Below are 14137 nucleotides of genomic sequence, written 5' to 3' on the forward strand. Positions count from 1 at the left end.
CATGCGCACTGTAATTAGATATATGCCAAGCGTCTTAGTGATAACACATGCATGAAAAGGTTGTAGGTCTGTGCACTCAGAATCGCGCCTATTCATGTCACAAGCATGCTGTATATAAATATAACCATGAGTTTTCAGGCCAGTTTGGTGCTCTTTGGGACTCCTGAGTGTGATGTTTTTTTTCTCGTGTTTAAAAATTGCCCTGTCCTGCCTGATCGCCGCATTTATGGTTTATATTTTTGCGCACATTATTTTGACAGGACACCATGGCCAAACGCAACACTGTGATAGGCACTCCATTTTGGATGGCTCCGGAAGTAATTCAAGAGATTGGCTATAACTGTGTGGCCGACCTGTGGTCTCTGGGGATCACGTCCATCGAAATGGCGGAAGGCAAGCCCCCGTACGCGGACATACATCCCATGAGGGTAAGTTCTGTGAACGGATACACTGGCGCTGTTCATACGTGGTGCACAGAAAAATGGCGGGAGTGCAGCATTCAACTCTATCTGTTGCTTGAATTGGGAAGAAATGTGTTCTAAGTAGCTACATTTTTTTTACCTTGAAACTATGCTACCTGGGTTCTGATCCCCGCTTTAATATTTGATTAAAATAGTGTGCGATTCTGGGCAAATTACTGTCTCAGGGCCTCAAATGTTAGTTTTGTGTAACGCAGATATTTTCTTTTTTAAATGTCCAGTTTGTAATGATGCTAGGTGCTCTGGCTGCTAGCTGCTATTCCCCAATAACTTGCTGGAGGCTCTGGTAGGTAGGTAGATGCCTTTATTAACAGTTAAATCTATTTCCCGAGAGAGCGCCGGGCAACACGCTCCGAACGCCGTCTCTCGCAACACGCTACTCCCGCACATGCGCAGTAGCGTCCAGTATGGCCGCTACGCACATCGCCGTCCTTACGTAGTGCGCGCGTCAACTAGACCGCGACACTACATATCTCCCCCTTTTCATACCACACAACACAATATCCCCGACCATGTGGTCAGTCCATTTCATAGTCTCTAAACCTGGATGGTCTCACCACTGCTCTCCCCACCCGGGTGTGTCTTACCGGAGTGGAATGTCCTTCTCGGCCTCCCTCTGCGACCGGGCCTCCGTCGGTTCCTTTCGGAGTGCCCTGGCCCTCTCTCTCTTTTTTCTCACCATCTTCCCGGGTCGTTTCCCCCAGGGACCATCCGCCTGGTGTGTGTCTCTCTCTCTCTCCTGCTCTCCGCTCATGTTCTCTCCGCGCTCTCTTTCGGACGTATGTGTGTCCCTTGTCGGCCCTTCCGTCGGGGTTTCCCCCTCCGCGTCCTCTCGGGGCCATTGTATGATTTTGTTGCACTTGGCCATGCGATCATGTGACCACACGTTTCCGTCACTGAGCAACGCTGCCCGGTCGTACACTTCTTCTACTCTTAGGGGTGGGGAGTACTTGCTTTCTCCCTTCCGCTTCAGGACTGCCAGCTTCACTCTGACCCGCTCCCCTTTTTCCAACGCCGTCTCCTTCACCCTCTTGTGGCGGTTGTAGTGTTCCGTATAGATGCGTTGTGCCTTCTCCAGGTTGTGTTGCACCACCGCCGGAGACCATTTGCTGGTGATGGTCTTCTCCTGCCACGCAACATTGTCTCTGGTGAAGGGTTGTCTTCCTCGTAAGATCTGGAAGGGACTGTACCCCGTACCGGTGGGGGTGATACGGTACGCCCATATCGTGCTTTGCACTTCTTTCTCCCAGTCTTTGCCCCTCGTGATGGCCGCCTGTATGGAGCCCATAAGCACCCTGTTGAACCTTTCTACTTGTCCATTGCTGGTCGGGTGATATATCGAGGTGTGTCTAAGTAGTATGCCGTTCCTGTTTGCAAACGTGACCCACTTGTCGGAGGTGAACTGGGGGCCATTGTCGCTGATTATGATCCTGGGTATGCCTTCCCTGAGGAACACCGCCTTGAGGAAGCGCAGTATCTCATCCGTGTCCATGATCTCGTTGATGTGCACTTCTGGCCATTTCGAGTACTTGTCTACTAACGCACAGAGGTATTTGGGGATCCCCTGATCGTCTAGTATAGGCCCTAATATGTCCACTGCTACCTCTTCCCATGGGTTACTGGGGTTCGTGAACTTCCCTAAGGGTGGTCTCATTGGCTTCAGTATCTTGTCCGCACCCTGGCACTGCACACAGTCTCTCACGTGCCTCTCTACGTGCATGTCCATTCCTGGCCACCAGTACGTTTGTTTAGTCCTGGCCTTTGTCTTCACGATTCCCAGGTGACCCTCATGTAGTATGGCTAGCAGGGCCGGTACTATGTTCTCCGGTGGTACCACTCTGTCGCCTCTGTAGACAAACACCCCGTCGTTTCCCACCGACAGCTCTTCTCTGACCTCGTAGAACTGCCGGACTTTGGGTCTTTGTCTTCTCCTTTCTGGCCACCCTCGTACAATGTACGACTTGATGTCGTCCATATCGTCATCCGCCTCATACGCGTTTTTCCACTCCTGCCTGCTGATGGCTTTTTCCGGGTCGTCTGTCAGGGCTACCATCTCGTCGTCGTCTTCCATGCCATTGGAGGCACTGTCCATCGCGGACGCCCTGCTGAGGTAGTCCGCTATCTTGTTTCTTGAGCCCGGGATGTACTCCACGTCGTACCGGTACTCCAGGAGTTTCAGCGTCATTTTCGCAATCCGGGGTGTGGCGCTGGCATGACCATCCGATGTCAACACCTTCACTAGGGGCTTGTGATCCGTCTTCACTTGAAATCTAGTGCCCCACAGGAACTGACGGTACTTCGCCATGGCCCATACCACCGCCAGCATCTCTTTCTCGATCACACTGAACTTTTGTTCCGACGCCGTCAACGTCCTGGACGCGAAGCTGATCGTCTCCGTCCCTCCTTCTGGTCTTTCTTGCATGAGCACCGCTCCTAGCCCTTTTTCACTCGCGTCCGTCATCAATATGGACCGTCCCTGGGGATCGTACCCCTGCAGCGGGATCGCTCCACTGATTTCCTGTTTCACTTTGTCAAACTCCTCCTGCGTCTCTTCAGTCCATACAAACGCCGTCTTGTCCCTCGTGAGTTGCCTCATGTGGTGGGTTTTTGTGGCGAAGTGGTGGACGAACTTGCTATAGTACTCCGCCATCCCTAGAAATGACCGTACTTCTTCCTTGGAGGTGGGCGGAGGTGCTTCGCAGATGGCCTTCACGTTCCCTTTCTTCGGTGTTATCCCCTGCGCTCCTATCTCATGCCCCAGGTAAGTGACTGATGTCATCCCGAAGTGACATTTCTCCCACTCTGCCGTCAGGCCGTTCTCCTCCAGGATCTTCAATACCGCTGACAGCTTCTTATCATGGTCTTCCAGCTCTGTCCCCATCACTAGGATGTCATCCTGGAAGTACTGCACTCCCTCGATGTCCTTGAATAGGCGGGCCATCAGCTTCTGGAACACCGCAGCTGCCGAGGCAAGACCGAAGGGCATGCGGCAGAATTGGTAGCAGCCAAACGGCGTGATGAACGATGTCAGTTTTTTGCTTGTCGAATGCAGCACTACCTGGTGGTATGCCGATTGCAGGTCGATGGTGGAGAACCATTTTACGCCTTTCGTGCGGGCCAACATTTCCTCTATGCGTGGTAAGGGGAACTTTTCTACCACAATGCACTTGTTTAACTCTCTGAGGTCCACACATAGACGCACCTTGCCTGACGGTTTCATGGCCACTACCAGAGGCGCCAACCACTCCGCGCTGTCGATGGGCTCGATGATCCCCCCGTCTTCCAGTCGGTGGAGTTCCTGTTGTACCGCCTCTCTCACCGCAATTGGTATGTTCCTTACTTTGTGCGCTACCGGACGTGCGTTTTCTTTAAGGACGATTTTGTGGGAGAACTTCTCTAGTTTCCCGATCTTCCCGCCGAAAACCTTCGGGTGTCCACTCCGCCATTTCTCCGCCGTCGACTCCTCTCCGTCCAGGGTCACCATCACCTGGGTGTCCCCTCCTGGGTTCAGCTGTACGCCCAACTCTCCTTGGTCCATCCAGCCCAGGACTGACGGTCCCTTCTCCGCGACGTACAGTTTGCAGAGGGCGCTCCGCTCTTTGAACTGGAACAACAGCTTCTTGAACCCCACCATCGGGATCGGATCCCCTGTGTAGGTGACCGGTCGAATGTCGGGGGGTTCTAGCTGTGCGCCCCACGTGGGTCTGAACCTCTCGTTCCTCACCGATCTTTGAACAATCGTGTAGGGAGACCCTGAATCCGCCACAATGGTGATGCTTACTCCTCCAATGATCATGTCGCACTGGGGTTTGCGCGTTCTTCTCCCATCGATGCCCAGCACCTGGTCCTCTACACACAGGACTTCATCGTCTTCTTCCCGGCCTTCTGCTTCTTCCCCCGCGTCCTGCGCCACAAATTTCACCGCATGCTGTCTCCCTTTCCTTCGGCATACTTTATCGTAATGACCCACTAGGCCGCAGAACGCACACTTGGCTCTGAATGCGGGGCACCGTTTGTCGTGCGCTGCGTGGCTCGAGCTTCCGCATCTGTAGCACCTCATCGCTTCACTCTTTTCTTGCTTCCACGTCTGTCCAGGTTTTGCCTTCCCTTTGGGCGCTCCTCTGTACTCCCCCGTCGCTGTTTTACCCCGTCCGTGCTGGTCCGCATCATCCACCTTATTGACCGTGAGTCTGGGGGCCGGGTCTCTCTTTGCCGCCTCCGCGCAGCGTTTGGTCAGTTCCGCTCGTTTCACTATGGCGATCACCTCGTTCAGCGTCGCATCCCCACTCGCCCACAGTTTATCTTGCACCGACTTGCTTGTCGTATGCATTACGATCTGGTCCTTGATGAATTCATCCTGTAACCCTCCATACTTGCACGTCATCGCAAGTTTACGCAGCGCCGCCACGTAGTCATCTATGGATTCCCCCGCTTCTTGCTTCCTCTGCTGGAAGTTATAGCGGTCAATAGAGGTGCACACTGCAGGCCGATAGTGGTTGTCCAAGTCTTCTATGGCGCGAGAGAACACATCTGTGTCCCCTACCTGTCTGACGCCCGGTGTGAAGTTTTGAAACACCCGTATTCCTTCTGGTCCCAGGTTGTGTAGGAGTATCCTCTTCCTCCTGGCACTGGAGAACGCCTCCTCGTTCTCATCTTCCAGCGCTTCTAGGTAGTTTTTGAAGTACTCCCTCCAGTCTTCCCACTTCATTAGGGGTTCTCCCGGGCGTGGTAGGAATGGGATCGGCGTTGTTAAAGTTGATGACTGTGCACTCATTTTGGCTTCCGCTTGTTTCCTTGGGCTACCTGGCGCGTCTGTCCCCGCTCCCCTTCTTCGGGTACCTGGGACTGCGTTCGAGCTGGCTGCGCCGTCGTCACCCGATTCCGCCAGGGTCTCCTCTGTCGTTCCGCGGTCCGCCTGCGATGTTCCTCTACCTCGTGGCCGGCTCCTTTACTGCCCACGTGCCACTTTCTGCCTCTGCCGCGCTCTCCCGGTGCGTAGGCGTCTGTCCTCGACCCCCTCGGTCCTCTTACCGCGTGGGGTGACGTCCCTCCTAGTGGACACTCCTCTCTGAAGCAAGTTGGGGGCACCTTCCTCCTGTTCCACGCAGGGTTCTCACCAGCCCAGTCTCGTCGCCACTGAAATGATGCTAGGTGCTCTGGCTGCTAGCTGCTATTCCCCAATAACTTGCTGGAGGCTCTGGTAGGTAGGTAGATGCCTTTATTAACATTTAAATCTATTTCCCGAGAGAGCGCCGGGCAACACGCTCCGAACGCCGTCTCTCGCAACACGCTACTCCCGCGCATGCGCAGTAGCGTCCAGTATGGCCGCTACGCACATCGCCGTCCTTACGTAGTGCGCGCGTCAACTAGACCGCGACACTACACAGTTCATAACGGCATCACTTACATACCCCGTCCACCCATACCAATTACTTCCAGGTTTGTGTTATCCACTCTGCACTGGAACCCCCACACCACCCCCTTCTGTGCTGCTAACAGTGCTCCATGTTGAGTTCTGCTGTAAATAGCCCCGCTGGTCATTGGAGCTAGTTCTTCCGGACATAAAGTGCCTAAGCACATTAAAATAGGTTTGACATTAATGATGTTTTTTTGTCATTTTGTCTATAGTTGCTACTGGTGGCTGATTCTCTCTAAACTGTTTGGATATGGAGTTAAGTTGATTTAGGTGGTTCAGCAGTGCAGTTAATACTGTAAAAGTTATCTCTTGGAGTATGGGCACATCACTGTCTCCCGTTTCTGAGAAAAAAAGATGTGCCCTTTTCTCTTCATATCTGTAGGGCATCAGTATTAATATCGTAGTAAGGTCGTCTGTCAACAAAGCTCTTGCCTGCCATCTACTGGCTCACTGTAGTAGAGGCAGCTTTTCTTCATGCTCGCATGTTCAAGCTCCAAGCTTTTGTGGTCTCCGTCGATACTATTATGCTGTAGTTTGATGCCTGAGTTAGGACCATACCCCAAACTTTGCATGGAAGGCATTGCGCTATGGTTTGCAGCAGGGGAAGCGAGATTTAACGTTTAAAAAATAAATAATTCTGGCAAAACATAACGTGCCGGCGGACTGATATGAGGATTCTGATATTTCCCCCAGGCTGAATGAAAAATGCATCCTACCCAATCTGTTATGCAGGTCCTTTACTACTTTCTTTTCCATTACTATCTTATGTGGAACTATGTACTCTCAGCAGTAAAATCAAATCCGGTTCACCTGCTGACCCACTCAAACCTGACCAGTTCCAGAAATTTCAAGATCATCTCCTACGTATCTATTGCGAGCTGATTTACTTGTCGTTATCGTTGGCGTTGGTACCCGCCTCATAGATTTCCTCTGCTGAAAAAAAGCTACTTTGGATGTATCTAAACCAGAAAACTTTCGTCCCAATTCCCTTCGTCCCTTTTTGCCTAAAACCACTGAATCCTACATCAATTCTATTTTAACCAAATTTGTGGAGTCCACTGAAATCCTGGACTCTTCTCGGAATGGTTTTAGACCTCATCACAGTACCGAATCAGACCTGCTGGCGGATACAGAACATTTGCGGGTCTCCCTAGATGAAGGCCACACCTCTGCCCTGATCCTACTCGATTTAAGTGCCACGTTCGACACAGTATCGCATTAGATCCTGTTGCGATGCTTACAGGAGATAGGCTTTGGAGGTGCTGCCCTATCCTGGTTCTTGTCAATTCTTTCCGAGAGATCATTTCAGGTTGTTACTTCCCCTCATCACTCTCTGTGCACACCGTACGCCATGAAGTGCCTCAGGGATCGGCTCTGAGCCCCACGCTATTTAACATTTATATACAACCTCTTGCAATAGATAGGGGGCTCTCATTAGTATCCTATGCTGATGATACTCTGCTTGTGATCTAATTTTCCAACAACTTTAACCAGAGTCTGCTGAAATTCCATGATGATATGGTGGCTTTTGCGGACTGAATGTCGGGCAACAGTCAGCAGCTAAACGCTAACAAATCGGGATTCTTCTTCTATGAAGAGATACCCATTTATGGGGCAATCATTGGTGGCCCGCTCCACTGGGGTAACCCCCTCTGCCTAAGAAGGCCGTAAAGAATCTGGGTGTCTGGGTAGATAGTGCATTGTCCTTTGAAGCGCAGACGAAATCAGTGGCAGGTGTCTGTTTTGGACTTCTACGAGGACTTAAGCCTTTGCTTGGGTTCTTTGACCTCCCAGACATGCTAGATTATTATCCAGTCCACCATACTCTCTAGACTGGACTATTGCAACTCTCTGTATCTGGGCGCTAATAAAGCAGGGATCAAACGACTTCAGAGGGCTCAAAATGCTGTGGTGCGAACTCTATTCGCACTTCCTAAATTCTGCTCAGACTCTACATATTTCACAAACTGCACTGGCTTCTGGTGGATAAGAGAATTCACTTTAAGACACTGTGCATTGCACGCAGAATCCTTACCTCCAAAGCGCCCCCTATTCTATCCAACTTATTACTTCGTACATCCCACGCCGTGTGCTGCGCTCCGCAGATCTTCACCTGGCATGTATTCCTCAAGTTAGAAGAGCAACAGTGGGAGGGTGCTCATTCCGAGCTATGGCACCGACCCTCTGGAACGCTCTCCCGGGGATCATCAGGAGCATCCAGAATCACTGGGCTCTTAGAAAGTCCGTAAAGACTTGGTTATTTCTGGCCTCATCCTTCAGCCCTGTCTCTCGTTCCACAATATGACCTGGAACTAGCGCTGGGATGCCTCGTTGCTGGGGCAGCCAGGCACTTTACATATTCACTAACATAACATATTTCATGATGAAATGCTAACTTTATTTATTGCTCCTTCCTATCTGTGATTATAAATAAAGGTTTAAAAATACATCCTACATAAGCTAGTAATTTCGTTGTAGAATGTGTTAAACCTGGGTGGATTTAGTATTTCTGCAAGAGTAGCCTGATTGACAAAGCTATTATTGGTCGTATGTCAGTCTTACAGGATGCATCACCTCACTTCCTCTATCTGCCTCCGTCATTGCTGAATTGACATCGACAGGTTTAATCTTGCCGGAAATCGTAAATTATGTAAATATATTTTACCGAGAGATATCCACGGCACATGTCATTAAAATCGTATTTTCTTCAGTTAGCCATGTAGGTGTTACACCCGAAATGGATAACACATATACTCTGCGATTGTCAGTCTGCAGACGCCGGGGTTCCCGGGATTTAGCAACAGAGAAGGGAGAGGATTAGCGGAGTGTTCCAGAAATGCATTGTGATTTTAGGCCAATTAACACGAGCATGTGAGGTAGTACCCCCTCACTTCTACGCCAATTACTCATACATTACTTTGTGAATGGAGACGCCATTGTGTGTTCGTCCACTAGGCGGTAGACAATTGGGGCGCTTGCAAAAGTCTGCAGTGTACTGTATACGTTCATGGGTAGACGCAAGTGAACTTTCATGTGACGTGCTGTAATGCACAGGGCTCGAGTCGGGGTACTTGCAGGTACACGGCGTCTCCCCTCTCTTTTCACAGGGTGGACGCCGCCCCCCACTGCCAAGCAGCTGGGCCCCACAGAAATATGCTGAACGTGTCCCGGTGTAATTTTCAGACACCGGGGCACGTTCAGCACGTGACGTCATGGGGTCATTTGCATATTGTGAGTCCCCCCACTTCTTTTTATAGGACTTGTGCCCTGGTAATGCATCAGTAAATCAGAATGTGTGTGTAGCAGTGGATTTCATGTGTCAGGGAAGTGTTTGTTGGGATCTCTTACCCCTTTCCAAACCTGAACCCTTTGGAAGAGTGGGCCAAAGGAGAGGAGGCCACTTTTTAAGTGGTCTATTTACTTGATTGCACAAATGTAGCAGGTCACTCATTTGCATGCTTCAGTAATATGCATTATGTGCAAGAGACGTCATGGCAGTGTATGCATAATAAATACACTGACGCAAACAATCATTCATCGTTGTCAAAGGCATGCCCTTATTTGCTTCTAATATGGCCTTCATCTCTACTCGTCTAACCTCCTAGCCTTTCTCCACACAGTTATAGCTAATCGAACTGATTTAACAATAGCTCCCATCTGTGGAAGAGCACTGCTATGGAAATTACTGGAAGCCAGGAGTTGGCAGGGCTTTAAATGGGCCGGGTCCTGTCGATGCTCAGCACCAGCAGTTCTAAAAAGCAGGTGCTGAGATGGGTCCCCATCGGGCTCTCCTTTTCTGCCCCCACCCTCCTGGTGAAAAAACCCCTTAACTCTGAAGCAGTACCACTCTTCACTGCCTTTGATGTAACTTTCAAGAGACTCTTAAGTCTTTCATGGCGTTCTCATCATTTCAGAACTGAAGCATTTTCAATATTACAAACAACAAAGCCATAGTTGTTGCTTATTTATCTTACGCAACTAACAACCATTGGCAAAGTCAATAGTCCTGGCTTGTTGTAGGTATAATGTTACTATCTGCATTATCTATCTGGATGAAATGATAGAAACAGCAGCATACCAGTCAGACAGCACACTATGCTTAGTACAGTTTTTTAGCTTAGGGTGTTTTTAAGCCACATCCTTACTTACATAGGACACGCCCCTTTGAGAGACCCCCACCCCCAAGTTTTTCATCCCACTTAAAGCCCTGGGAGTTGGTATGGGCTAGGCACAGGATTCTGAATGTGATCCTGTGGGTACAACCACAAACCTTTATCCCGGTAGCCATATAGTTGCTAGCCACCAGGATCGAGGGATTTTCCAACTAATGCAACATTTACCTACTTCACAGACTATGGGTCATAATGTACTTGGGCTGTACTGGATGACGTTTTTCAATTTCCACAGGTGAAGCCAGCATGTTTTGAGCATACTGGATGACGTTTTTCAATGTCCACAGGTGAAGCCAGGATGTTTTGAGCATACTGGATGACGTTTTTCAATTTCCACAGGTGAAGCAAGCATGTTTTGAGCATACCAGATGACGTTTTTCAATTTCTACAGGTGAAGCCAGCATGTTTTGAGCATTGAGTTGATCAGGAGTGGCAATCATATACACATGTTTGTCTGCTATTGGGCTGTACAAGGATAGGTAATAATATATCATATGCAGCAGTACCAGTGCTAAGCACTATGTTTTGTATTATTAAATACTGCCCATGACTGTCACCACAAAGGGTGTTCCACCAATCATCTCTGCCAATCCATAATAAGGCCTTGAACTGTACTGCTTGCGTAGCGTAAGAGATGCGGTCCTATAGTTATCCGCATCTTTCCCTTTTAATTTTTCTGTACAGATTTTATCCATGCACTCTTTTTCAAACAGTGTAAAGTATGTGATTTACCTTCTGGTCAAAAAGGATTTAAAAGTGAACACACACATTTTCTGGTCAGCTGTAGGTTTCCACAGCGTTCTTCGCCACCAGTGCATTTAGCAGGTTTGCACTTGAACTAAAAAAACTAAAATGTTCACAAGTGGCTCTCGTTGCCAGTTCCATACCAGATCAGTAAAATATATTTTTACATTAAAGAACATGACATTCTTTTCAAAACTCACAAAGTTTCCTGGAGAAAATAAAATAACATTTTCAATTTACTCCAGCATCTGTTACTGAGTTGTGACATTTGACTACAACACAAACTTTACTGTTTTCACATAGGCAGTGCATGCCTACATTTTTAGTAACAGCGAGGATGAATGTTGAAAACTTCTTCACAATGAAAACTGACTTGAGCCATAACATCTTCACTGTGTAAATTAATACTAACTTGGGCCTACTCCTGTAACCCCATACCGTCTTCACTTTTCAAATGAATACGGGCTGGTTCCAACTTCTGTACCCGCCTCAGCCATAACGTCTTCTCTGTGTAAATTAATACTGACTTGGGCCTACTCCTGTAACCGCCTCAGACATATTGTCCTCACCGTGTGAATGCAAACAGACTTGTGCCTACTACTGTAACCTTCTTCAGACATATTGGGTACTCCTGCAAAGCCAGCGAAAGCTTGGCATAGACTACATTGCCAGCGTCTGCAAAGTGTCTGCCGGAACTCAGACCCATGACGGTATCCTGAAAAACTCTCACAAGGCCAACTATATCTGTAACTGCATTCTCCATCATTAAGGCCTTCAGGGCCTCGTCATGGGTCTTTGAGGCCTTCTGCACGGATACATAAGTGGCACGTGAGTTGATGCTTCTCCCAGTATGGTGCTGCGCGGTTTCCCGCTCATGGGCTGGTGACGGCACTTTTTTTGGTAATTGAGGCACACAACCCCAGTGTGTGCTGGAAGAATGAGGGACTCTGTTTTGTTGTTAAACTGGGCCCTGATTTTTTCTCTCTGTATTTGAGGCCTTACTTTAATGTTGTTACCGGTTGAAAGTTAATTGGCTAAATAGACCGCCTTGACTGTAGGTCAGCAGCGGCTCCTCCACTATGGCAGTGTAGTGTAGCCCCACCTGCCAACAGCCCCAAAAAATAAAAATAAAACGATAATAAACCCTTGTTTATTATAGTTTTATTTTTGCTCTCTGAGCCAGGGCAGGGGGATGACAGGCTGGTCAAGGAGTGGTTGCACTGCTATTTACATGATGGTCTGGCAAAGCTGTCTCGGGACGGCCAAACTGTCATGCGCACTAAAGGTCTTTCCAACCCGAGCTGTGTTGCTGGGGTGGAGAGTGCAGGCACAGGCTCCAGGTCTAACTGGGAGTGCAAATCATCCCCGCTCAGGCCAATCCTGACGCTGCTTTCAGCAGCATGAAAGCAGCGTCAGGATTGGCTGCAGTGGACTCTGGGATCCTGTGCCTGCAGTGGAGAGGAGCAGGATGTGGCAGGTAAGCGATAAAAAAAAAAAAATCGTTTTGTCTTGTCATCCTTCCATCCATCCCCCATCCCCCTAGTCCCCGCTCTATCAACACACCAGCCGCTACTGCTATAGGTGCCAATAGTTGAGTAAAATTGTGTTAAACTGAGCTAAAAAAACATAGGTGCTAAATGAATTTCAGATAGGGGAAAGGTTGTTGATGTATCTCTACAATTCATGGGCTGCCAGGTTGCTTTGATATCTGAAGCTCTGGAAACAATAGGAGAGAAATATACAAAATTTGAAAACCTGTCTTCAAAGTAATAAAAATTAAATATATTTTTTTTTTAAATCATGCTTTGGTGTGTAGTGATCCTGGAGAAATTCATCATGTTATTTATCTACTTGTACGACGGAGTGCTACAGAGATGTTACCCTGTAACTATTGAGCAAATTTCTAATTTGTACTGCAAATGCGTCTCGCCAAAATTATCCACTATAGGGCATATTCCATATTTGTGGTCCAGGGTGGAAATTCTTTGCATGGAGTGTTATTTACAGATGTTGGTTTCCTATACAAGGACGTTTTTATATTTCCATCTTCAATATCTAATTTGATATCTTAAAAAAAAACACTTTCACTGCTCAGGCTGTAGTTACATTTCAGATTCAAATCATTTCTGTTCAGTTCTCTGTAAAATTCTCTAAGCCACCTGTCTCTCCCTTCCAGATAAAGAACAGGTAGTCTATAAATCTCATCCAGACAGCTATATTGTCCATATACATTAAAATTAATCTCCATGGGGTACCTGCTCCTCCCACCAACCCGTATGCAAAGTAGCATAGATGATGGTGAAGCAGATATGGATTTTTAGATATCAAATTAAGGATTGAAGATGGTTGGATAACTCCTACTTGTTATAACAGTACAAAACTAGGTATCAAATGCTTACAAAAAACACATCGCGACCACCGTGAGCACGGCTGAGAGTTCAGCTGAAACTCGTCGTCTTAGCATTGACTTGCGCAACTGAAGAATAAATGCATGCAATCTGACTCGTAGGGTATGGGTTTTCAGTCCTTTGAAATGATGAGCAGAGTGAATTGGTTTATGTATGTATATATGTTTTGTTTTTTTCATCATTATGGGGGAGACCCCGAATATCTATCTCTCTCTCTGTCTCTCTCTCTCTCTCTCTCTCTCTCTCTCTCTCTCTCCCTCTCTCTCTCTCTCTCTCTCTCTCTCTCTCTATATGTATATATATATGTATATATTTATTTACCCAATTCTTAAAAACATTTTTTCTATCCCTATCCATCCACTTTAAGCCTAAACAAATAACCCTTACTGCTCAATTACCCTTACATCTAGAACCCTTTACTACCTCCTTTACTCCATCCATTTCTAAACTCTAAAAACCTTTTACTCATACCTATCTGTTAAACCTAATAAATACTTACCTCCACTTACCCCCGCCCACCCCTGAACCTTAAAAACCCTTTTCCTATCCTTTACTCTTACCCATCCCTTCAACCCATCCAACCCTCCCAACCTCTGCCCACCTCTGAACCCTAAAAGCGCCTTACCACCCTTTACGCCTATCCATCCCATAAACCAAATGAACACTTGCTACCACATACCCATACCCACCCATATCCACCCCTCAACCCTAAAAACCATTTACTACCCATTAACCCTAAATCCTATGACATGGTATTTTAATTATTTATTCATATATTTAATTGTATACACACACATATGTATATAATGCATCACAATGTTCTTCCCTTCTTTACTCCATTCCTTTCCACCAACACTCCACTTCATCTATTCCTGCTCCCCCCTCCTCCCCTTTTACCTGCCTGGCTGGAATGTCCCA

General features: G+C 47.9%; 1 protein-coding gene across 1 annotated transcript in view; it reads left to right on the forward strand.

Moving 5' to 3' along the window:
* Positions 1-14137, forward strand: part of STK3 (serine/threonine kinase 3) — a 1017041-nt gene that overhangs the window by 309037 nt on the left and 693867 nt on the right. Inside the window, exon 6 of the mRNA XM_085605192.1 lies at positions 261-428. Within this exon, the coding sequence (XP_085461318.1) occupies positions 261-428 (168 nt within the window). The remainder of the gene's footprint in view (positions 1-260; positions 429-14137) is intronic.

Source organism: Triturus cristatus, chromosome 5_1 (assembly GCF_964204655.1).
Source record: "Triturus cristatus chromosome 5_1, aTriCri1.1, whole genome shotgun sequence".
Classification (NCBI taxonomy): Eukaryota; Metazoa; Chordata; class Amphibia; order Caudata; family Salamandridae; genus Triturus; species Triturus cristatus.